Source organism: Pangasianodon hypophthalmus, chromosome 22 (genome assembly GCF_027358585.1).
Source record: "Pangasianodon hypophthalmus isolate fPanHyp1 chromosome 22, fPanHyp1.pri, whole genome shotgun sequence".
NCBI lineage: Eukaryota > Metazoa > Chordata > Actinopteri > Siluriformes > Pangasiidae > Pangasianodon > Pangasianodon hypophthalmus.
This window is the reverse complement of record NC_069731.1, coordinates 3470121-3495642: the sequence shown is the minus strand read 5'-3', so window position 1 is coordinate 3495642 and position 25522 is coordinate 3470121. Positions and strand designations below refer to the sequence as shown.

General features: G+C 39.3%; 2 protein-coding genes across 3 annotated transcripts; both read right to left on the bottom strand.

The window, feature by feature from the left end:
* Window positions 1–446: 446 nt before the first annotated feature.
* On the bottom strand, window positions 447–2983 carry LOC113532608 (vitelline membrane outer layer protein 1 homolog). Its single transcript, XM_026924045.3, has 3 exons — window positions 2758–2983; window positions 2555–2667; window positions 447–996 (listed from the first exon to the last, which is right to left on the bottom strand). The coding sequence occupies exons 1-3, from the start codon at window positions 2980–2982 to the stop codon at window positions 687–689; spliced, it is 648 nt and encodes a 215-aa protein (XP_026779846.2). The 5' UTR covers window position 2983; the 3' UTR covers window positions 447–686.
* A 6268-nt stretch (window positions 2984–9251) lies between these two features.
* brd2b (bromodomain containing 2b) lies at window positions 9252–24648 on the bottom strand. Of its 2 annotated transcripts, none has more exons than XM_026924341.3 (12): window positions 24505–24648; window positions 20715–21006; window positions 18997–19134; window positions 18594–18741; window positions 16504–16694; window positions 15348–15785; window positions 14692–14820; window positions 14186–14482; window positions 13825–14069; window positions 13143–13462; window positions 12617–12742; window positions 9252–10966 (listed from the first exon to the last, which is right to left on the bottom strand). In XM_026924341.3, the coding sequence occupies exons 1-12, from the start codon at window positions 24534–24536 to the stop codon at window positions 10833–10835; spliced, it is 2490 nt and encodes an 829-aa protein (XP_026780142.3). In that variant the 5' UTR covers window positions 24537–24648; the 3' UTR covers window positions 9252–10832. The 2 variants fall into 2 exon arrangements, with proteins under 2 accessions (XP_026780142.3, XP_053084034.1); XM_053228059.1 differs by having other exon boundaries at window positions 20715–21003.
* Window positions 24649–25522: the final 874 nt, after the last annotated feature.

The following is a 25522-nucleotide window of genomic DNA, read 5'->3' as shown; positions in this document are numbered from 1 at the left end:
AAAACACCAGGTGTTCAAACACTCAGTGTACACATCTGAGTGTAAAACATTGCCTTATTATCTTGGTGGGAAAAAAAAAAAGAATGTACACTGGCAGTGAAGATTTTGAACACCCTATATTTTAGTATTTTTATTTAAATGACCTCATCAACCAAGGAATAGTTATGAAGTAAATCGAAGAATGTGTATTATTATGATTCAGCAAATTGAAAAAAGTTAGGAATTACTTTGTTTTAGTGGAACCATGTAGATCTAATGGGAAAATGGCAACATCTGGGCACTTCAGGCACACCATGTACACTATATTGTATGTGTACACCTAACTGTTGAACTTTCTGTCTCTCCAAGGTTATTTTAAGGTTAAGGTTAGGCAGGTGCTCTGTGTGTGTGTGTGTGTGTGTGTGTGTGTGTCATTTGTGGATGTTTTAGAACGAAACACACATAATTTTCTATAAAATGCCTTTATTATTATGCCTTATTATTATTAAGTTTTCACACTGCAGTCACAAATGTCTGTATGTGTTTTTGTACTTAATCTTTAATTAAATGTTTCCGTATTACAAAAAAAGATGAATATTTATGATTTATGAATATGGACTTCAGAGAAAGTGTTAAACATTGTTTTATCGACCTGAACAGAATGCAAGACTCCCTCAATAGAAATCTGATTAGCGCCTGATTTGATCTCACTGCTGGCTCTGGGTGCAGCAGTAGAAGCGCACGTCGTTGAGTGATGTGTCGTCCAGGACACCCTGGTATACCTCCATCTTTGTCTGGATGCCACAGATGCCCCCGGTGCGACACTCGTCACTCCACTCGCCGTACTCGCCCCAGGTCATGCCCCGGCCCTCCAGTGTAGGGTTGGTGCTGCAGCGGAAGCGGATGTTGTTGACGCTCGTGTCATCACCGAAGAAGCCCAGGTGAGGCTCCACACGCAGCTGGAATGAGCTCAATGTTCCACGCGGGCACCACTGAGGCTCCATCCACTCACCAAAACTGAGGGGGGAAGAAGAGGTTAAACTCAGGAATGCGCATTAATCTCAGATTCACGAGGCTGTAGAATGTCCCATTTCTCATTTTTGGGTTCAAACAAATGCTTACTGCACCACTTAGTGGAGTCTACATTGCTGCTCACTCAGCAGGGATCTCTTTCCCAAAACCCTTTGCAATTATTTGTTTGGATCAATCACATGGGATGAGTTTGTTCAGAACAGCATGAATGCAGAAAGGTTAAAGTCAATAACAGCAAATAAGATATTCAAATAGAGTCCTTTCTTTTTCTTATTTTTTTAGAGTCCTAAAAATAGTTTTTTTTTTTTATTTGAAATTTTTTCAATGATGCACTAAAACCAAGATATGCTGTACCATTCCACCCCAATTTAAGACCAGTGAGTGCTTGAGTTCAAATTAAAAGCTCGAAAAAGCCAAAGCTTCCACACATACTGTACTTCGACTTACTAGAAATAACTCAAAAAGATTTGCATTGTGTCTTTGAAAGACGTCTGTGGGAATAAATATTGACCTAGAACCAGTTTTATGACAAGATTTATATGAAACGCTTAATCAAGATTAGCAGGCGTAATCCTAGATGCTTAACGTCTAAACCCTGATCTTAACTCATAAGCCCTATAGTGTAGAGAATTAAAAAAAAATTTACTTTCAGTCCAACAGAGTTTAACAGAGTCCACTGTTAAACTGAACAGATTGTTCATGGCTAGTTACTGCTGTCGTGTCTGTGGCAGAAGAACTAGTCTCCAATCAAATTCGATTTTATGGGAAGCCCAGAGACACACAAGCCTATAATCCCAACACCAGTCTCACTTTAATCATGTAGACTACATCTAATCAATTCTGTATCCATTACTGAACCTCTCTAATGATCCTTCAGTTACCTAGAAAGGCCCACCCTTTACCCCTTCGAACACGATGAACACAGTTTATAGCCATTTATGTAATCATGAGGGGTGAGGAGTGGGCGGGGCATGGATTGAGCAGAACAACAATAGGCAATCAAAGGCATCTGTAGCTCATGTATATTAGATAAGGAAGCATGTGTTCGCCTTCCCCACTCCACATTGGTATCAGATGGAAACTGGCTACTTTTGGAGACAAATAAGGAGCTACGTAATCTTGCCATTTGTTGTGTGACAAAATGCTGATCTAGAACCAGTTTTTCATAACTTAATGTTTCCTAAACAAGCCAAGTTTGCATGGGGTAGATATTTTTTTATTTAGTATTACAATATACTGGTATGTCACTGGAAGACTAATGATTAGGCCACAGCGCTCTCACTGCTGCGGCCCGGGTTTGATTCCCGGCCAGCGAATCAACCCCAGCCATTGGGGTTGCGTGCAATAATGCTCTATCAGTGCCAGTCCCAAGCCTGGATAAAATGGGGGAGGGTTGCATCAATAGGGGCATCGGGCATAAAAACTGTGCCAAATACGTGGATCAATGATCTGCTCTGGCGACCCCTAACAGCCGAAAGAGGAACAGCAACAACAGTATTACAATATCCTTGTCTCTTTTCATTTTACAAAAACAGGAACTCACTGTCCAGTATGGGACTCCACGCTGTAGAGAAAGCGGCGGTCATCGTTTTCGATGCAGAAGAGACGGATTCCATTCAGAGCTGTGTCATCACCTCCGTACTGCTTAGCCTCAACCTGCAGAGAGGATCATATTAGCATGTGTTGATATGAGCTAGAATACATCAATTGTGGTGAAAATAGTGATGTTATTACAGATATTGTTACCCTCAGACTGAATCCCACAGCGTAGAAGTTCTTGGGACACATCTCGGACCACATCCAGATCCCGAATTTCCCTCCATTGGGCACCGTAAGGATTGAGGTGTAATTTCGTGATGCGAAAGTCGTCCCAGCGGGAATGATGCGAGGCCGATCTTCAAACTCAACCTCAACAGACGACACCAGAGTCAGAAAGCAGAGAACTGAAATGTAAATGAGAGCCATGGTCATGGTATCAAGAGCATGTCCCCTGTCAGGACATGACAGGCTTATATTAGTGACATGCACGTCACCTGGCTTATCACAGGTTAATCATTCATTACACATAGACTTGTACAATATTTGACTTTTACATAAGTTACAGTTCCTTTGCATTTTTGAGGCTGTTACATAATGTTCTTTCTCACAGCATAAGGGAATATGACGTAATGAAATACATAGGTTTGTTCAGAGCAAAGATTATGGCTCCTTAATTAATGTTTAAGTACTTACTAACTTAGCTGTAAGCAATCAAGTGTTACTATAGTGGTTCTTCAATAAATACTGATCACTATAAAAAAACTACTATGTTGACTAAAGTGTAATGATCTAGTAACTAATATTAACTTACTTTGCCTACAAAACCATAATGACTTGTTATCCAATTTTGAACAACGGTTATCTACATGCATCAGTATAGTACTTACTTTCTTTGCTTTGTCATTCCAGTAGCATTAATTACTAATATATTAAATTACTAGAATAATGGCTTCTTAATTAAGGATTAGGTACTCATTAACTTAGTAAATTAATTTCCTTATTGGTTCTCCATTAATTACTCCTAAATAAATAATAAACAACAATTCTAATGAATTTAATACTTCAGTAACTAATCTTAAACAATTGTGGTTTCTAATTAAATTGGGCTACTCATCTCTACTATGCTGACAAAACTGTAATGACTTGTTATCCAATTTTTATATACTAATTACTAGTGATTTAATAGTAAGGGTAAGGGCAATGAAGGGCAATTACTACTACAGTAACACTTGGTTTCTTCCTGCCAAGTTAGTACATAAGTACTTAAAGCGTATATATGTGGCCATGTATTTCATTATGTTGCATTTCTTTATGCTGTTATGAAGAACCAGTGTAGCGGCATATGTGTCTCAGGGGACGTGTTCTTGAAACTACGGCCATGGCTCTCATTTATGTTCAGTTCTCTGCTTGAGGTTGACTTTGAGGATCAGTCTCGCATCATTCACGCTGGGACAACTTTTGCATTGCAAAATTACACCTCAATCCTTACGGTGCCCAGTGGAAAGAAATTCGGAATCTGGATGTGGTCCGAGATGTGTCCCAAGAACTTCTTCACTGTGGGGTTCAGTGTAAGGGTAACAATTTCTGTAATATCATCACTGTTCTCACCGGAATCCGCATATGCTAATATGATCCTCTCTGCAGGTTGAGGTTAATCAGGACGGAGGTGATGACACAGGAAGGCTGCCACTTCCTCTACAGCGTGGAGTCCCATTCTGGACAGTGAGCTCCTCTATAACCTCAGTTTACCTGCCAACGATTTTGTACAATGAAATGACACAAGGATAACACAATACTAAATAAAAATATCTACCATGTAAACTCAGCTTGTTCAGGAAACTTTATGAAAATATTTAAAAGTTATATTATATAGTGTACTTATGTTAAAGGTTGCTCTACATCAGCATTCCTAGCACCATCAGTGTCAGTGAATCTAACAGGCTTTTATAAAATTAGTGTTTTTCACAATCCTGATTACTTGGTGATAGTTTTTTGCACAATGATTGGCAAGCTTAAGTAGCTCCTTATTTGTCTCCCAAAGTAGCCATTGCCAATTTCCACCTGATACCAATGTGGAATGGAGAAGGCTAACACATGCTTCCTTATCTAATATACATGAGCTAACAGATGCCTGTGATTGCTTATTGTTGCTCTGATCGGTACAGGACCATTCTTCCCACCTGGAAAGAAGTTGCTCCACTTAGGAAATTTCCGAACCCTTCTGAAATTCTGAAAACAGATAGACCACGGAAGTGCCAGTTCCAAAACTGCCATAGGAGTCTAATAAAAACATTCTGTTAATTAACAAACACATAATCATTGATGTATATGACATTCATATGTATAAAGAGTAAGCCAGTTCAAATTAAGCCAATGAAATATAATATGGTACACGCGCATAATAAGTGGAATCTTCTAAAATATTCTGTTTAATATTCCACTGCTGTGCACTCATATCAGAAAGGGCGTTTAAAAAAAGGGAGCAAGATGTGATTTTCCCACGGTGCTGTGACCACAAATGGCTTATTCAGCACAGAATTGAGAACAGAGATTGTGAAAAACATATCCATATAGAGGCAGCACATTTTGTTCAGACCCCTGGTCATGCTCTAGCTCAGCATTTCCTAATCATGGTTGTTTCCTTGATGAGTGATGGTCCAGTACCATGGAGTGATAGTGATGAACTGATGAACTCCTGTGACTTTGGGTCATTTCTGGCTAATACAATTCACCTGAGCATCTCTGACAGTGGTGTAACTGCAACTTCCAGGTTTATATGAATGCTCTTGATTTAATACGTTATGTTAGCTGTTTCTATAGTAACAGCATACAGAGGGACTTATTGTGGACACTCCACAAAAAAATTGATAGAAAGTGTGTGTAATTGTTGATATGGTCAAGTTTTCTGTGTGGAAATGTTTGTTTAACATTTATGGAAGGAGTCTCCAGTGTCAGCACTTTGTATATGACAAGCTGTGTTTTTGTTGTTTTATTAACTTCAACAAAGAGGTTGGAGAGGAAATGGCTGTTTTTAGCTGCTGTAACATAAGCGATAACAGGAACTAACTTGTTTCCACAACATTAAATAGATAAAAAGATAAAATTAGAGATTAAATAGATAAAAAGTATGATGTGTGATTCTTTAATTAATTAAAAATGGAATTGTTGGCAAAACAATTGATGTGTTATAAGAGGAATAAAACACTCCAGGATGTGCTGTTATAGACAAATAGACAAAGTATTTTACTCCTTACCTGAGAAGTGTAAATAGTTTGTTTATAAGAAGACTGGCACTGGGAATTATACGTAATAGTACAAGTAGGATTTTCATAAAAGTGCTTTACATGTTCATCTTCAGCAACTTGAACTGTTTAGAGATATAAAGGAGAGAATATTGAATAAGATTCTCGTGTTCGCAGCACTTGCCGTGTGATTTATGCGTCACATTTATACATTATAGTGTGCCAAATTAGACGTCTCTAAACCACGGCAGTAAATGGACATGCATAGATTAAAATAGACAGTAACACAGAAAGGGCCTAGTGCATAATCACGCTCTATACACTTGGCTGCAGCAAACGTAGTTATTCAATATACAACTGCCGATACGGATGGCTGGAAAGAATAATTGTGTTTTACTGTGAAAAATGTCGCTAATTAATATAAATGGCATTGTGATCACTCTTGCTGTAGGCTCCGCTGCTTATGGTAGGACAGTAATGAGAGCAGTGTATTTAATAAATCATGGACAAATGCAGCCGAAAGCCATAATAAAGTCTACTTTAAAAGGAAATGTAGCAGTTAAATGTAAAGTTTTTTTTTTTAAATAAAAGTAAAGTAACTTTTGCCCCATGAAATGAGGATGTTACAATGACTGCGTCTCAAATGATGCACTATATTATATACTATTTTTACCACAGTGCTGTTAAATTCTCGATTCTGATTGGTCAGAAGGTGTTTCATTTTCCATAATGTCAATTCTGAGAGTAGTTCTGGCTACAAGACAAATCACAGGTTTATATTAACGCACTCATTCTAATATGCTGTAGTTTCTGTAGTAACAACTTACACAGGGATGCTCCACATAAACAGATGTGTAAATGTTGATACGGTGCAGTTTTCTTAGCATTTTTGGAAGGAGTCTCCAGTGTCAGCACTGGAAAGTCTTCAGGACAGATTACTTTATCTTTGTACGGTTTCTTGATAACTGTTACAACATCAGCGATAACAGGAACTAACTTGTTTTGTGGCTGCTCCACAACAGTAAATGTAACAATAAATGGATAAAGAGTACAATGTGTCATTTATTGCTGAGGCATAAGAGAAATAAAACACTTCAGGACATGATGTTATTGAAAAATGATCAACTTCCAAGTGGTAACAGCAACTCCTCTTCATCACACCACCCTGTCCTTGATTATTTTCATATAACAGCATGCCCCCAAGTGTTTTATACTTTACTTATTATTCACAACATTATTATTATTGCAACAAGGCCAGAGCAGTTAAAGGGACCTTACACAGCATGTACCTGCCAAATAGCCCTGTGATGGACTGGGGTCTTGGTAATGGTGCATCCTACCTTCAATCCATCCTACCTTTAATTCCTTTGATAGGCTCCAGATCCAACGGAACTCTGACCACGATAAAACCGAATGAAAATTAATATGTATTATTTTGAATTGGTGGCAGATCATTCTCAGCACTGCAGTGTGTGTGTCCATTTGCCTAATTTAAATGGTATGAATATACTTACGCATAAAACACACAAGATGGAAAGAACCTCTAGGCTACACTGCATTGTGCTTTAGTTGTAAATGTTAATTATGGTTAGACTAGCAGTTTATTTTATTTATTAATTTGTTTATTTTTTGATGCAAAGACTTACTAACAGTTTGAGTAAACCTCCCATAACAAAAACTACATCAATATACAAGTGTGTATTAATGTTAAGGATGTAACTGGGAGTGTTTTCTGCCTCAGCCTAAAGGTTTCAGTTCTGAAAGATAGTAAATGTACAAGTTCTATTAACATGCATCTGTGGTCCAATTGCACCACACTGTGTCCATACAGGCACATTGCACTCTGGGTATGGATGTGTGTTTAACACTCCTCCTCCTGTAATCTCAGGCTTTTTTAGTCTAACAGTGGTGAAATCCTATCTGATCCTATCTATTTTTTAAATCCCTGACTACATACATATCAAACGTAAATCTAAATCTAAGATTTTCTACATTTGGGGTAAGAGGGATATTGTGTAAATGTAATTTCTGGCAGAACTTCATCTAGCAGTCAGCTTTTGGAGTAGCGCTGGGCAATATGAAGATATAATATTGATATTGATACTGTTGTTAACTGTCACTATACACTTTAATGAGATGTTGCGGACATCGCAATATCTTTTTATAATGTTAAATTTTTTTTAAACCATTACAAATGCTGGAAACCTTTGATTTTATATATATATAGGAGCAAAACTGTCCATGTTCTCTCTTTCCCCTGTCAATCACAGTGACATTGGCCAATCGCAGTCATCTGTGAGCTTATGTATGTGGAAGAGGGCAGATAGCACTTTCCTCAGAATGTTATGCTGCCCTGTGATATAGCATGAAAAGAAGCATGTGTTAGCCTTCACCTTCCCGGGGTGGTAGCTGTTGTATAATTTTATTCATTTATTTATTAAACTCACCTCACTTCTGTTTTGCTATGTTAGGGATGTAACCAAATACATTATTCAGAATGAACAGATAATGTTTTCTAAATTGATACAAATATGAATAGGTGCTCTCTTAATTATTAAATTTTTTTTTTAATTCTTTTTTTTAAGAAAGTTTCCCATAAATATTCACAGGCCCTCAGGTTGACTCTAGAGGTGTGCATCAAGACTGGGATCCCGCGGGACGTGACAAAAGTGGCATGAGTGGGAAGTTTTTACTTATATACGTGTGAACAAGCAGTCAAATATGAAGCTCACTGGACAAGCATTAACATGAGCGTGTCGCTTTGCTGCCCATGTTTTTATACCATTTATTCATTCATTAGTATCATTCACCCTTAATATCCTGACTATGTTACTAAGCATCCTTAGCATTTGCCTGGTCAGGGTCACAGTGGCTAATAGTTTGTTAATATTTGAGAAATAGAACCAACTAAATTCATTAGAAAATATCACAGGCAGGTACAGAAAGACTGTGTGAGCAGGATTAACAGCAAAAATCAGTTTCACGCATATCTTTAGTTGAGAACAGATACGAACTGGAGTGCTGTAGCTGAGGGTGAGGAACTGTCAGAGCCAACACACACACGCCATGCTGGAAATGCTGGCATTTATACATCTGGGTGTTTTCCCCTCCAGTGTTTGAGACCATAGTGCTAGTGTTTGTTTATTAATTTAAAAAAAAAAAAATAAAAAAAAAATAAAAGTTCTGAATTAGGCCACACCTACTTGCCTACCTGATCAGATTAAATACAGTGTTTTTGCATTACACCTCTACTATATATATCATGAAACATACTGTGTATTGTAGAAATGTCTTCAAATATTGTGATTTTTTTTTTTTTTTTTTTTTTTTTTTTTGTCAGTCATCACTGGAGCTGGATCAGGTCATACTGAGGTTCAGAGAAGAACGACAAAGCATCATAACCTGAGCTCTGAGGCTCACAGAAACTTGTTTTTCAAAAAAGAAGACACATTTCTGAACTCAGTTGGCATACATGTATTCACACCCAAATAAAACCAAACTAAATATACAATTCAAAGACCATATTTTAAATATAAATATCGCAGGAACAGAATGTTGTGTCTGTGCAGCTACATGGTTCACAACAACCGGGTGGTATTCCTTACATTCAAGAAACAAAACAGGTTAAAACGATGATAGTTGATACAAAAGAAAGAAGAAAAAGCAGAATAATGATCTGAGGAGGTTATATACAATAATCGCTCCATGGTTTTCATGCACTGGCTTTTTTTTTTTTTTTTGCCCCCCTACAAAATCACCATTTCAAACCTGACAAATGAAAGAAAGCTCAAACTTCAGGCATCACATTTTCAAAACAGGATCTGGGTTTTGAATCTGTGACTTTAAGCAGCACAATAAATGCTAGCAATGACTGAACGCTAGAAGGAAAACAGTTAGCACTGCAGAACTGAGGTCAGGCTAACCTGGGATAATTATTAGCGTGCACTCGGTATCGGCCTCGTTAGCAAGTCCAGCTAAGATAACGGGACAAATATAACAAACTTCAGTTTGAGACGTTCAAAACCTGTATTTGATGATGTAAAAACATTAAAATGAACAAACAAAGAAAAGTGAACATTAAAGATGCAGTCAGTGATTAAAGTCCAAAACACATTCTCATCATGTCCTTGAAAATGTGAGAAAGATGTGGACCACGATTTTTGCGCAAGGAATCCGAAGCTAGTTCTCAAAACTCAAACTAATAAAGCCTTCAGCGTTCCCTCCAAAGCCACGCCTAAATTTGTTCGAATTTTGAGTTTTAAGACAGCTAACTTCGACCTAAAAATCACAGACTACACCTTTAACTAGTTAATTTTTTTAAACACATTACTGGTCACTGGAATAATCGCACTGAATAACCTTGAGTACAAATTATACAAGTTTTATGATGGATATTCCTCCCTTTGGCTAATCATTACACGCAAAAAGGAACTCGAACAGCACGCTCAACACGAATTCTCTTTCATCTTCGGACATTTTGTCAAAATTTTGCTTCCTGATTGAATTTTAAAGCACGACGAAACATCCACTCTAATATTCTATATGAAATAAGAGTTACATTGCTTTTCTTGCTTCAAATTAAGGCAGACTTAAGATTAAGATTAAGGTAGGCGTCAAATGTTGTGGTTTGGAGAAACAGAATTTTAAACCGAGCTCTAAATCCACAACGAATGAAAGAAATTCGTATGACTGACAAGACTCCAGCGCAGTTTCTATGTCCACATGACCTCCCACTATGGGCACGTTTATAAAAGTCTTCTTTATGAAAGAAAAATTAATCCAACACAGTCTGTACATGGTTAACAAACACGTCTCAACACGCTTTTGGGAATCTGTCGTTGCACATGAAAGTGTGTCCTAGGGATGATACAGTTTGGCTCTTTTTTTTTTTTAATTATTTTTTTTCTTTCCTTTCTCCTTCTGTCCTTCCATCTCTGGATTTCTGGATCACCCACACAGCCTCGGTCCTCCCAGAATTCATCCTGCCGGGATTTCAGGACATGCCTTTGTCATGTCACGGTGCTCTCATAACCCGCACGATCACCTGGAGTCAGAGTCACTGGTGTCTGAGGAAGAGGAATCGGAGGAGGATGAAGAGGAGTCAGAGCTGGAGCTGCTGGCGCTGAGGCGAGCGGGCATGGAGTGTGGCTCTGTGCTCACGCTGGCCTTCTCCACTGTGGAGGAGAAACACAGTCAATTTACTTATTACCTGTTCACTATATATGCTCAATACATAGAGTGCAACGTAATGATGGTGCACTATAACACTGTAACAAAATTTCAATGATTACTAAAACATAACTGCACTTCCTGTGCCAAGCTGTCCACAAACCAGGATAAATTCTGCTTCGCAAATGTAAAAAAAAAAAAAATGCAGACAACTTGAATGGGTGCCTTCACACAGTGCAGGTGCTTTTTGTGCTGAAATGAACAAAGTGACTCACCATAACAACGCTATTACCAGTCCTAGCTACTTATCAGCTAACTAGATTAGATTTATCAGTTTAACTAGTGATGAGGAGGTTTGCCTTCGCTGTAGCTTTGGATGCAGAAAATCAAGAGAATTTGAGCTGCTTGTGAGACTTAAAGTGGGACGTCACATTGGATACCAGTGAATGTCCCAAAGACGGGATTCATTTATCAATCTGCATATGAATAGATTTATTTGTAAAAAGTTCGGACGAGCGTTTACATAAGAAATTTGGTACTCGTGAAAACCCCATTAACTTTTAAAAAAAAAAAAAAAAAAAAAAAAAAAAAAAAAAAACACGTAGATGTCCATATCCAGAGAGGTTTATAGATGTGCTTTGGAGTCTCTATCAAAAACACATCATCATGCTAGTTCACTAGGTCAGGGACTAAAAGAACATTTAATGAAAACCAGTCGTTATAATACTGGCATTAATTAAAGAATATTACAAAAAATAAAGAAAGCGAGCCAACACAAACCCATAAATCAAGAAAAATAAAACCAATCCTTCAATTTTAACAAAGGAAATGACGCTGTATAAACAGAGGACGAGCCGGTCCGTCTGCGCAGAACTGTAAGCCATAAACAAACACCTCAGCTGACAGAAGATTTAGTGCTAGCTTATAATTATTAAATAAATTTATAGCCATAATTTCTAATTTATATTTGACAACGTACATTGTCAAAAGCACTATACAAATAAAATTGAATTATTCATATTAAATATTTTTATTGGCATAGGAGTTAGAATAATTTCCTTCTTATTTTTAGCCTTGATCTTGACCTTTTACAAGGTTTTGTAGGCATCATTCTTTGTGCTTTATGTCTGAGCAACACACGTATGAAGAAATAGTTTCTGGAACTTTTGTAACTCTAAAAATTGGAAATTTTTAGTTTTGGGTTGACTTACACAAACACTTGCATGCAGCTTTACTGAAAGACTGATCAATGAGGCCCAATGCTATTTTTTAAGTTACAGTTCAACATTTAAATATTGGAAATATTTTTGACTCGACATATAAATCACTCCCTATCAAGACTGATTTTTCACCCGCACATCTTTAATGTTTAATTTTCTCTCCCCCAACTTGTGATGTAATTGGTTGGGCGGTAAAAAACATGCTTGACATCACTCAGCACTTTTTTGGTATTTTGGAATAAATAAATTCTGACAACATCACAAATGGCTGCTTTCCATAGGATTACATACAAACTGTGCACTGAGCAGAAGCGTAAAAGCATATGCTCATGCCACATAACCACTAACAGCAGCACATAGTGCTATAATCATATTTTTGCCAAAACATCACGATTAGAGAATTTACACCAAATGTTGAAAGGATTCAGTTCTCACCTTTGGGTTTCTGGGGCTTTTTGACAGAGTTGAGTTGGCCACTAACATCCTGCAGCCTTCTCTCCAGCTCCCTTCTCTTCTCCAAAGCCAGCTCCTCACGAGACTTCCCACCGGCCGGCTTCATCACTACACACACACACACACACACACACACACACACACACACACACACACACACACACACACAAATATAGTGTCAAGGACAAGTCTACTGGGTCCTAACTCACACTTACAATCACACCTCATGCCTGTTACCTCTCACAGTAAAACCTCTATTTAGACACATCTGCAATTTCATACACAATCATTATTTTCTTATAGAAGTGTTGTGCTATTGGGAGCGGAGTCAGCTCTAAATGTACAGAGGTTTTACCATGATTACACTTATTACAATTAGAATGTAGTTTAAATTAAACTGCATAGCGGTGTAGACATGGTCACAAAGCAGCTTCACAGAAATTCTGAAGTACCAGAACAGAGATTAAGATGGAGAACGCAGGTATCCGTGTCTCATTTTAAATCTCACCGTAAGGTTTCCGTGGCTTTTTGCGCAGGCAGCTGGTGACGTAGCTCTCGAGCTCACGCAGCGTAGACGGTTTGAGCGTCTCAAAGTCGATCTCGATCTCCTCGGGGTTGGTGTCGCGCAGCGAGGGCTCGCGGGACTGGATGATGTGCACGACGCGGCCCAGCTTGTCTCCCGGCAGCTTGTTGATGTCGAGGCTGAGCTGGCGCTTGGCGTCGTAGCTCATAGGCAGACCGTCCTCTTCCTCCTCTGAGTCGTATTGCGGAATCGGCGGGGCAGAAGATGAAAAACGTGCCGCAGCTGCCAAAGACTTCTTAGTTGTCCTGAAAAGGAAAGTACAGCAGTTCCGAGTTACAAAAAAAATACAAGGCGCCAATATTACATAAAGTAATGTAAAGTAATGTGTAAGTAATTTTACAAATATTACAAAACATATTAAAAACGCAATGTAAAACAGTTACTTAAAATGATAAATAATAAAATAAAAATCAAACTTCAACTAATAATAAAAATGAAAATAGTTTTAACCAACATGATATCTGCCATTTTGACCGTAAATGTGCAGATTTCTAAGACGTCGGAGAGAAAGTAGGAGGACTGATGCAGCGTTTAAAGCTTAAAGTTTGGTCAGCATTACACATTATTCAGTTTAGCAAAAAGCGGACAGAAGAACACGCCATCTTACTTGTTGCTCTTGCTGTTCTTCTTGGCAGGAGCTTTCTTGCTCTGAGTGGACACGGGCGCCATCTTGCTGGATTTGCTCTTGGTCACTTTGGTTACTTTCTCTCTCTCCCTCTCGTTGCTCCGGCCACCTTTGCGCTTCTCAGGCTTCTTCTTCTTCTTCTTGTCCTTCTTCTTCTCCCGCTTCTTCTTGGGTTTGATGATGGGGCCGGACGAGAGCGCGGCTAACTGCTCGTGCACCGCCCGCAGCTGCAAAGGGACACACAGCGTGGATTTGTGTGATATGGGTAATTAGTCATATATAGCAGACTGGAGAAATGTTTGTGCGTGTGTATATGTGTGTGTGTGTGTGATAGTGTGTGTACCTGAGTGCACACTTGGTCCTGCAGCTGGGCCAGGCGCTGCGCTCTCTCTTCCTCGCTGTCCGAGCTTGGGCTGCTCTCGCTGCTCGGCTCACTGTCGCTACTCGGCTCGCTTTCCGATGAAGAGGAGGGAGACGATGAGGACGATGAAGATGAAGAGGACGACGAGGAGGAGGAGGAGTGCTGCAATCCCATAATGCCCACGTTACGACCCAGAGAGGTCGGCGCTAAGCCTTCTTCCTCCTCCTCTTCCTCCAGGACCTCATCAGGCATCTTTGCGAAACGGAACTCAAACACGTCCTGAAAGAAAATCATTTTTAAATAATTATTAAAATTAAAAACCACTCAGAGCTGGGTAATAATAGTGTTATAACCACTGGCGTAACAGTTTACAGCAAACAAGGAGACATGTTTAGGAAAAAAAATAATAAAGGGGAAAGATTTTGTTATTGGTGTCAAGACTTGGAGTGGCGTGTAAACGGTGCGTGTGTGTGTGTGCGTGTGTGTACCTGCAGTCTGCGTGCCATGGCCACCACGTCGTGCTCAGGTGGATTGTACTTATAGCAGTTGGAGAACATGAGCCTCACATCAGCACTAAACTCCTGAGCGTCCCTGTACTCCCGCTCGTCCATCTTCCTCTGGGGTTAGAGAGAAAGAGATCACACTGTGATGAAAATGTTTTCTTTTATATTTAGGTAGAGATTTTTTCTTAAACTTCAATTAAAGTCTGTACTTTCAATTTTAGAAAACACATTGATTAGACTAAAAGTATAACAGGAGTTCGTAAAACATTCAAATGTGGATTTTATGTCTTTGCTCTTGTTAGTTTTATGCAAACAATATTGATGTTTATTATTAAAATTAGAGTAAGGACGCACGTCAGTGTTGAACCCAACTGCAGCCTTATTTTAATTTATAATTTATTTTAATTTATACTTACTTCATCTTTTTTACTTCATCTTACTGAGCATTTAATTTTTGCTACTTGATTGCACAGCACTTTGAGCTACCACATATATGAAAATGAAACTTATTATTATTATTATTATTATTATTATTATTATTATTATTATTATCAACTTTTTCCTGAAATCACAATTTCAGCTCTTAGAAAAACCTGAACAAACATTAACCTTATTACATTGTTTAAGTGCATGAAACGGACCTTGATGGTGCTGAGGTCCATGGGGTGTTTGATGATGAGATGATAGTCGTGCAGGCCAAGCAGTGATGCGTCGACGGGTTTGTAGAAGGGCCAGGCGTAGGCCGCGTGCTTCTTACTCAGCAGCTCTTTCAGGATGGAGCTGCAGTAGCGCAGTTGGCCGCTCAGCTTGGTACGGTGCCGCGGCGCACTCTTTGGCCTCGCCAGCTCGGGCAGGTCTTTGCGCGGGGGTTTGATGGGACGCCGGGGCACGGATCGGCCCATGACGGGCTGCAGGTGCACGGGCTCGCTCACGCCCATGCCACACGTCAGGCTGGGTACCGGCGAGAGCGAGAGAGCGCCACGGCCCTTACCCATACCCATAGCACGGCCTGCAGGAGGCACAGGGAAGCCTGTGGTGCTCGGGGTGGTGGTGTCCGCTTTACGCTTCACGCCTTTCTTCTGTAAGTGGAGAAAACAGACAAAAGACATTTAGTTTCGGAATGATGAAGATCTTTCTCACTATAAGAGAGGAGTCAAGCTGCTCTGAAAAGGAGTCAATTATCTCAGAAGGGTTTCATGTTTAATAAATAAATTTTGCTCATAAATAAGTCTTTTTGACCTGTTTTGGATACGTGTCTACTGCACTGCACAGAAACTTGATTTCACTTCCATTTTGCTTCAGCCCAAGCCAACCAGTTCTGAACTAAACAAATCGCGGTAGGAACTAAAACTTGAGACGTGGAGAGAACTGTGCTGTACGACTAACCCGAAAAACTGAATTCATTTAAGCATGACTCCCTTTTCCTACTAAAATGTGAAACACACAATAAGACTAACATCATTTCTTTGCTGATTGGGGTTGTGAGTGCGATGCAGGACCAGCGACAGGATCTGGCTAATAAATAACATGAACTGAAATAAAAGAAGTGCACCACATACACTTCCCTATTTAAAGTATCAGGCCTTGTTTTACTCAATACACTCATGTATCAGGATAGGAACATAATGCAACTTTTGCTTAAATTCTTTATAGACAATAGAAAAAGGTTAATTTCTATTTGTGCGGAACTAGATGGCTATGGATGATAAATTGTTTATGTGCGTACATTTTATATCGTAGAACTTTCTTACAGTATACAATACAATACAGTATACTACAGTACGTGTATGTCAGTACCTTAGCGGTGGGCTGTGTGGGGGGCAGAGTCATGAGTGGGGGAGGAGGAGGAGGAGGAGGAGGAGGAGGTCCAGGTTTACTCAGCATCATGTGAGGAGAGCCGGAAAACCTGGAATCAGGGGTGTCAGGAGAAGAGGGCGAGTAGGCAGATTGGGACACAGCCGGGACCTGCTGAGCTGCACTCAGACCACCTGAGAGAGAGAGAGACAGAGAGAGAGAGACAGAGAGAGAGAGACAGAGAGAGACAGCATAAGTAAGAAAGAGAGAGCGCAAGACAGACAGAGAGACAGAGTGAGTTAGGGAGGGAGAGACAGACACACAGAAAAAGAGAAACAGAGAGAGAAACAGAGTGCAAAACAGAGAGAGAGAGAGAGAGAGAGAGAGAGAGAGACAGAGAGAAACAGACAGCGCAAGTAAGAAAGAGAGAGAGGGCAAGATAGACAGAGAGAGAGATTCATAGAGATTAAAAGATTGAGAGGCAGAGAAAGACACAAATAGAGAGAGAGAGAAGACAGAAGGAGAGAGGGAGATAGACAGAGATAGAGATGATGATGTTCATCATTAGCTAAGCAACACACTAATTTAAGGGTGCAAGACGTGTAAAGCTCCCCAGTGGCATAAACGTGTTTTATCCAACCACAACCAGTATAAAAGACACAAACAGCAGAAACACAGTGTGATAAGTGTGAGACAGTCAACATAATAATACCCTGATAACACACTAATAATACATTAATAACACATCAATAACACACTAATCATACACTGATGATACTGTAATAACGGCTCTGACATCATCTGTGAGGTCATCAAACAAAGACATCATATCACTCAGTGCTAAACGACAGGAGAGAATACTGGTCTTACACATCTCACATGCCTAATCCATTTAATATCCAATTATCTACCATGGGAGAGTCATACAGTGCTCAAGTTTAATTCAAATTAAAAAAAAAAAAAAAAAAAAATTTGCAGGAAGTGTTGACTATTTCTACCCAAATATCGAAGACGCATCGACTGCTTACTTAAAAATGAAACCCATAATTCTCATTTCTTTCAAGTGAACATGCTGTTTGATTTATAAAAAAGTGAGAAATTTATAGCAGTCTGCTGAATAGATGATTTGATACAAGCTCCTAATACTAAACACTAAACTAAACGTTTATTCTGGATTTCTTCAGGAGGAGGTAGTGGTGAGAGATATGGCGAGACATTTTATGATGCATGATACGATTCGCAGGATTCAGGTTTGCTACCAAAGCTATAAAAGTAACTCCATAATCGCCATATCGTCCATCCCATGTTACCTAGCTAGCAATAATCTCCTGTGGCAAATCTAGCTAGCTATTTTAGAATAGTTAATGAATAAACGTTCAAAACATTGGCCAAATGTTTTGTAAACAAAAAAGGTAACTATTCGTTCTTTTGTGGTCTGAAATGAACGACTGTCATTAGCTATAACGTTTGATTTAGTGAACGCAGCACCTTCGATTTACTAATAACAGCCCTCAGGCCCCGCCCTTACGTAGCCGTGATAAACTAAGTCCTGGCACTCTTATAAATCACGACCCCACAATGGGTATGCGCAAGTTGATGCTGTGACTTCAACGTTTTTCAAAACTCAGAGCATGGAATGCCATCATTTTTGACCTTTATGTATTTGAGGTACAAAGTGGAGTAAAAACATGGACGCCTCCATATTCAAATTCTGTTAACAACAAGCTGCGTTGAAGAGGCATTTTCTTTGGCTTTTTTCCTGGTTGGACATTGAGAATTAGGTTATGACCTCTAGTTGAATGCAGCAATACATTCCTTTTTTTAGATAACAGACTAAGATTTTTTTCACCTTGAAGGAGCATTTTTGAAATCTTCATTTTCAGTGACTCACAATGCACAGGAAAAAAAAAAAAGTTTCAGAAATATTCATATCCACATGGACAGTCAGCTTACTCCCACAGATATATCGTTACTGCTAAACTAATATTTTCACATTTCTTTCACAAATTTGTTCTTATACAGTACATTTAGAACGATTGTTCTTTTAAGGAATGTAAATACAGGTATTGACAGACAAACACTCATGCGCTCACCTCTTCCCCGCCGGGATTTGGCAGTCTTGATTGCTCGACCCCTGGGTGCAGGAGGGGGCAACTCGATCTCCTCCTGGGGCATCTGAGCCACCTTCTGCAGAAAGACCTTCTCCAGAGACTGGGCCATCAGCACGATGTCATCAGTGGGCTACATCACAAATCATACGGTATTACTTCCTCTTATACTTTTCTAAAACAATTCTGTTCTGCTAGGTTCATAATTGGAGAGAAGGAAGCCACACAGAAACACAAAGTCCATGAATAATTAACCCGTGCTGCACTGGGAAAAAAAACAATGAGTAACCACCAGAGACCGGCTCCATGGTAACCCCGGAGGGTTTCTCGTTGTGCGTATGTGTGTGTGTGTGTGTGTGTGTGTGTGTGCGTGTGCATGCACTCTCACCTTGTTGTAGATGTAGCAGTTGGTGAACATGGTGTTGAAGTCCTGGATGCACTCGCTGGCGCTGCGGTAGTAGTTGTTCTCCAGCCGTTTCTTGATGGTGCCCATGTCCATGGGCTGCTTGATGATCTTGTGGTAGTCCTAGGACAGAAAACACGCCGTTATAGAAACAGTTCACAGCTCACAAACTCCTGTAATGCCCAGATATAATCAATCAGCGTACACATCGTTGATTCATGATGTAATAAAAGTCTTAGTTAAAATCTTATCAGAAACATGGCTGCTATTTCACAAAACAGATACATAGTTTAATGTTGCTGTTCTAACAGAGGAACAATAACATACAGCTGACGTGATGCAAACACTGTAGCCATAGTATCACTGAAGAGCAAATTTTCACCAGCATTTATGTCCTCCATGTTTGGTTTTTCTTTTTTATCCTCCAAGTTGAGACCTGATTGGTCGGGAGGTTTAAAAGAACGCTTGACGTTACTAAATGCTTAGTTACAAACTATAAAGACACATAGCTGCTAAAGTAAATACATTTTATGACATGTAAAACAGACTTTAGAGTTTTTTTTTTTTTAATTTAGACTCCTGTTATTAGGATTTAATCATTTTTAGCCAGGTACATTGACAAAATTTATTTTGTTACTTATATTTAGCTGCTCGTGATCCAGACAGTCCCACTCTCAAAATTCATTGTGTTTATCATTTCTTTCCCTTAAATTCATTCTGTTTAATTTTTGGGCCAGCCATTATTTTTGCGCCAGGTCCAAACTCAAATACTTTTTTTTTTTTTTTTTTAAATAATTTTTGGACCAATACCTCCCTCACAGGTTTTATTTTTATTGTTATTTTAGGCCAGATCCACCCTCGAAGGCAGGGATCTTCAATCTTATCCACAAAGGGCCGGTGAGACTGCAGGGTTTCATTCCAACCAAGCAGAAGCCACATCTGATTCCACTTCTTTAATCAGCTCATCTTGGTTTCCAATCGACTATCAAGTGAACGTCCTATTTGGCTGGAATGAAAGCCTTCAGCCACACTGGCCCTTTGTGGATAAGTTTGAAGATTCCTACTCAAAGGTATTATATTTATTGATTTTGAGCCTGACTTGTCAGATGGTTGCCTCGTATTTGATCTGATGCTTTGTAGACAACAAAGTTTACACTTTTACATTCTTTGCTAGACATAATAGACTCTCGCTCATAGGCAGTGAAAGTGGAAGCCCTTTTTCTAGGGTGGGGAAAAAAAACAAACCATGACCTTTTGGGTGGAGAAAGTTTAATTTAGCAGAGATGTCAACATTGAAATTATAGGAAATCATACTAAGCAAGTCCTAAGTAGTAGTAAGAAAAAAAAAAAAACAACCATACAGACGAAAGTCCCACCCACTTGTTTTCTGTTGGCTCAAAAGACCAAGACTCTTAAATTCACAAGTTAAAGTTCACCTAGATAAAGTTGGCGCAAAGTGAAAGTAACTGCTTCGCAACGCGTCTTTGCCATCACACTTCAAAAAAATCTTAAATGCTGAGTAAACCCGTAATTTCTGGCACTCCTGCGTCCTGTTTTACCGGAAGCTTTCTTGCAAGTTGTTCATAACTTTCATTTTATTTCATAATGTTCATCATTTAGAATTTTTTTTTTGCCTGCCATTGGTTATTTTTCTCCGATTCCTACAACATTACATCCTGTGACCGTAAGAAGCAGACACTCACAGGCAGGTTGAGACGAACGGCGTCCACGGGCTCGTGAAAAGGCCAGGCGAAGTGGTGACGCCACAGCGCCTTCGTCATCACCTTCTGGAGGTACTGCAGCTGGTTGGTGACGCGGCCCTGCCGGCTCGGGTCCTTCACTGGGAGATGCTGCGAGGGAGGCGGCCCCGCTACAGGCGTGGGTGTGAGAGGCAGGCCGGGGCCCTCAAAGCCCTCGTAGAGTAGAGAGGGTTTGCGAATGCGTTTGCCCGGGTTGGCTGCGCTTGACTCCATGGCACCCGTCATGACAGACCTGCTGCAGAGGGAGATTATATGTCTTGGTTTGTATGTTTCTGGAGCATGCAAATTAGCATATGAGCCAATGTATACAAGGCCTGGAGTCTGAGCTGTGCCACTTCCTCATACTGAATATAAAGTAAAAAAAAGATATAACAAAAAACACAAACACTGTTAAACGTCTTAACCTGAGCTGTACAGCTTCCTGTCAGAGAATTACAAACGAGTCAAGATGAAAAATGTCAAAGCATGATGTTCTGTCACACATGGTCACTTGATTAAAGGTTGCATTGGATATAAAACCAGTCTTAAGTTTAAAAACAGAAAAAAATAAATAAATAAATCATGGTAATAACAGTAGAGCTGCTCAGATAATTAAAGCAATTTTAAAGTCAAGCATCCATGACTTCTCTTTTAGTAATCTAGAAAATCTAAAACAGGAAAGTAGTACATACTGACATTGCAGTAGGTTTGTGGACCAAACACGAGCCTTTTTTTAAATTTCAAACACCAAATATAAAGGAAATGTTAATACTGTCTAGAATAGTACATAAGTGTGTAATTTGAGACTCAGCTCTAGTTTGCTCTGTCTCTTTCACACCTATTAGTCCAGCTTCTGAGTCCGGTTGAGGAATCTGATACTTTGGATTCGTTTCGTTATTTGGTTTGGTTTGTTTTCTCATTTTATGTAATTAAACAAACCAGCAATACAGCGATGGAAAAAAAGAAACAAAGAAAACACAAAGCCGGCTCTTGATGAACTTCTAGACAGTTATAGTTCAAAATATTTTTGTGTTTCACATCCAGAGTTTATTTTCTATTTTTGTTCACTGCTCCACATACTGAGAACACGCGGCATTCCCGCAGCACTACAGCTCTGTCCTTTGGCTCAGTTTAGCAGCTCACATCTGCAGTTAAAAGTGTCGCTCGCAACCCAAAACACACGAAACGGTTGGATCGGTTCGTACGATTGGGTCAAATCGCTTTCTCACTGCAATCAAACCGCACTAGAGTTCGACTGGAAGAGGACACGTACATGCACGGCTGCCAACTTGTGCACATGTAGATAAAAATCAGATACAAGTTAAGTATAACCCCAGCCTTATACAACTCAGATTAGAAACATTAAAATAATATGAATAAATGAATAAATGGAAGGCAACATGACACATTTCAGCGTAACTGCACGCAAATTATCCTTAAATGCAGTGTTAACAACTAAATTCTTCTTTATTTCATTAATACTGAGTGACTTATTACTTTTTTTCAGAGAAATCCCCAGGCACAGAAGTGTAAAGCATAAAATAGGACTTGTGACCCGAAACACTGGATCCGTGTCCGAATTTTATTTGGACATTTGTCCAATCTAGTACATCAGTGGAAAGATATATGTTGCGTAAAGAATCAGTAATCAGATCAGATTTTACTTTGTTCCCCCCAAGTGCCTGGATGTATTTTACAGCTTGAAGAACTGAAGCTGACCAACACCACAGATTTTGCATGTGAACACAGGACACAAATTGTGTTAAAGCAAGCAGTCATAACATCTACGTTTGGCATAACTCTGCAACAAAAAAATGTTTAAAAAAAAAAAAAAAAGGTCAGCTGTGAAGATTGTCGTCCTAACTATATACAAGGAAACATTAGATATCATTCTCCAAGGCCTTGGGGCTATATATTATAGAGTAGTAAATATGATTACACTGTATAGATAGATAGATAGATAGATAGATAGATAGATCCTTAGTATGACAGTGTTGATATCAGAAGTGCCAAAGTTGTTAACAAGAATATTCTAGCAGAGAGAGAGAGAATCCTGAATTTTATGACAAAAACCCAACGTTTGTGAATGTTGGTGAACGAGAGCTAAGTTTTGTTCCAGATGTGCTCTGAGAAAAAGTCAAAAACAGCGAGGCAAACGTTCATCATGAGCGCTACATAATAACTAGTAGCTTAACTGACCAAAGAAATGACAGTCCCGCCCACTTGTTTTCTATTGGCTCACAAAACCAAGACCCAGTTTAAATCTGCGAAGCCAAATTATCAACCACCAGAAACATGTCTTCCACGTCCCATGCCCTTTCCCCCTCATGAATTTTATTTGCACTTGGTCTGGCTGCTGATTTATTAGAGAAATTAAAAGAGCATAGTTTTCAGGTGTCTCCCACATCACCATAGAAAGAAGTGAAGCATAAATTTTGGCACCTTTGATGTAGGATATAAAAGTTCTTCCTGATTTGTGGGAAGCCTTGGTTATTTAGGCTGTATTTTTATTTCACTCCAGTTAGTACGTAAATTAGTCGTTATGTACATCAAATAAGACCGAAACTTGTGAATTCACAGGTCAAAGTTCACCGAGATAAAGATCCTGCTTCCCTTCAGCGAATTTGCTTCTCCGTTGAGGGAATTTTAATTGGGTTTTGGTCTGACTGCTGATTTATCCAAGAAAATTATTTTTAAAAAAGACGTACTTTTCAGGTGCCTCCCATACTGTCACAGAAACAAGTCAAGACATCATTAAAGCCAAAGCTAAACGAGAAATTTTGGCACCTCTGATTTAGGATATACCCTTAGTGATTTTTTTCTTTTAAAAAAAAAAAAAGGATCTGTTTGTCTTTATCCTTGTCTTTGACTAAAACAGAAATTAAATCCACTTCTGCCACGTGACTCCTTCGATGGCCCCGCCCATCACCAATTTGTAAACATGCCAGACATTTATAAACATGTTTGTAAACAAATCAAACCTCTACGTCACGTGACATTATTTTAAACCAGGTAAACACTTAAGATATTAGCTTTCCATTGGCCTACACTATATTCAACTCACAAGCTCACGTGGTTTACGCTTACTAAACACATACCAGAACACTGACTAGCTAGTTAACATGCTAATGTGTCAATTTATTAGCAGATTAATCCGATGTCAGTGATGATATTTATGTAACTAGTTAACTTAGTCATAACAGCTGTGTCAGTACTGCATGTTCAGATGGTGGCCGCATCCCAAATGGCTCCCTCCTTTGTCAAGTGCACTACGTAGAATGCAAATGCGATCCTTTCGCACCCTTTGTAGGGCACGAATCAAGGGAGTACGCAGTCGATTGGGATTGGGCCAATAACGCGGCTAAAAGCAAACAACATGTCGAAAACGACTTAAAATCGACGTGGTTAAAATCGAAAATCGTTAATAAATATACAAAAAAATATTTATACTCGATGTGGTTTGACAAGAAGCTAAAAATTTTTTTTTTGTTTACACACGACTGTATCTAAACCGATTTAATCACCTTAGATACGTCGAAAAAAACACCCGCCCCAACCCTAAACTGCTCCATATTGTCCATTAAGACTTCATAAAGTGTTAATAGCTGTTATTTTACAGCGCTGTGTAGTGCACTACGATCACATGGAGCCATTTGGGACTGAGCCACCACACAACCCCGAGCCGCTTCGTCCTTTTGTGTTCGGCAATAAATTACCACAGCTAACTGCTAGCTGAAAAACCGGAAATATTTACCTGTCAATAGACGGGTTGACCGCCGCCTCCATGAGGATGAACCGGGTTTTTTTTATTTTATTTTATTTGAGCGGTTTCGGTTTTTTTGTGTGCGAGCTCAGTTTTATTGTCATTCACCGCTAGAGTCCAAGAAGCAAATGGCGCCTTTCGGTTTCCGCCCTCGGAGGTTTTAAATAGCAGTCTCGTTTGGGCCTATCACGTCACAGTCCCGCCCACCAGCTCCAAATTCCATTGGCTGACACGAGTGCCAATCAAACAATGATCACGCCTGCTTACACAATGGCGGAAGTTCGTCAGTAGTCGTTACTCAACTCAGGGTTGCCATCTAGAGCTTACACAGTAAACACAGCGCTTGGCTAAGGCTAGCACACGGTTCCCGTTCGGTTGATTTTGGGAAACATTTCATAACGTTCTGGGAACGTTCTCGTGGGAACTTTAAAACGAGATTCTCTTCTGGTTATATGACAACTGACCAGGAACGTTTGCTCTAGGTTGCTTTTAGGTACTGTTAATTTTTACTAACTACAAACTAATGTTCCTGAAACGTTCCCATAACGTTCTTTCATGGTCTCATACCAGGATATTCGCCAAATAGGAGTAAAAAAATAAAAAGATATTTTTGTAACTACAAACTAACGTTCCAGAAACGTTCTCATAACATTCTTTGATTGCCTCATACCAGGATATTCGCCAAATGTTTTTGTAACTACAAACTAACGTTCCTGAAATGTTCCCGTAATGTTCTTTCATTGTTTCATACCAGGATGTTTGCTGAATTGGTATTTTTGTAACCACAAACTAATGTCCGGGAAACATTCCCATAAAGTTCTTTCATAGTCTTGTGACAAGAAGTTCCCAGATAGGTATATTTGGAACTACAAACATTCCCGTTTGTATCAATATATTAACAGGTTTGTATAGGGATGGTTCAAAGATTGTTCTCTAAACCATCCCAGATTAATCCAAGGTTCCCATGAGGTTCAAATTATTTTAAGGGTTATCAGAACGTTAGGGAAAT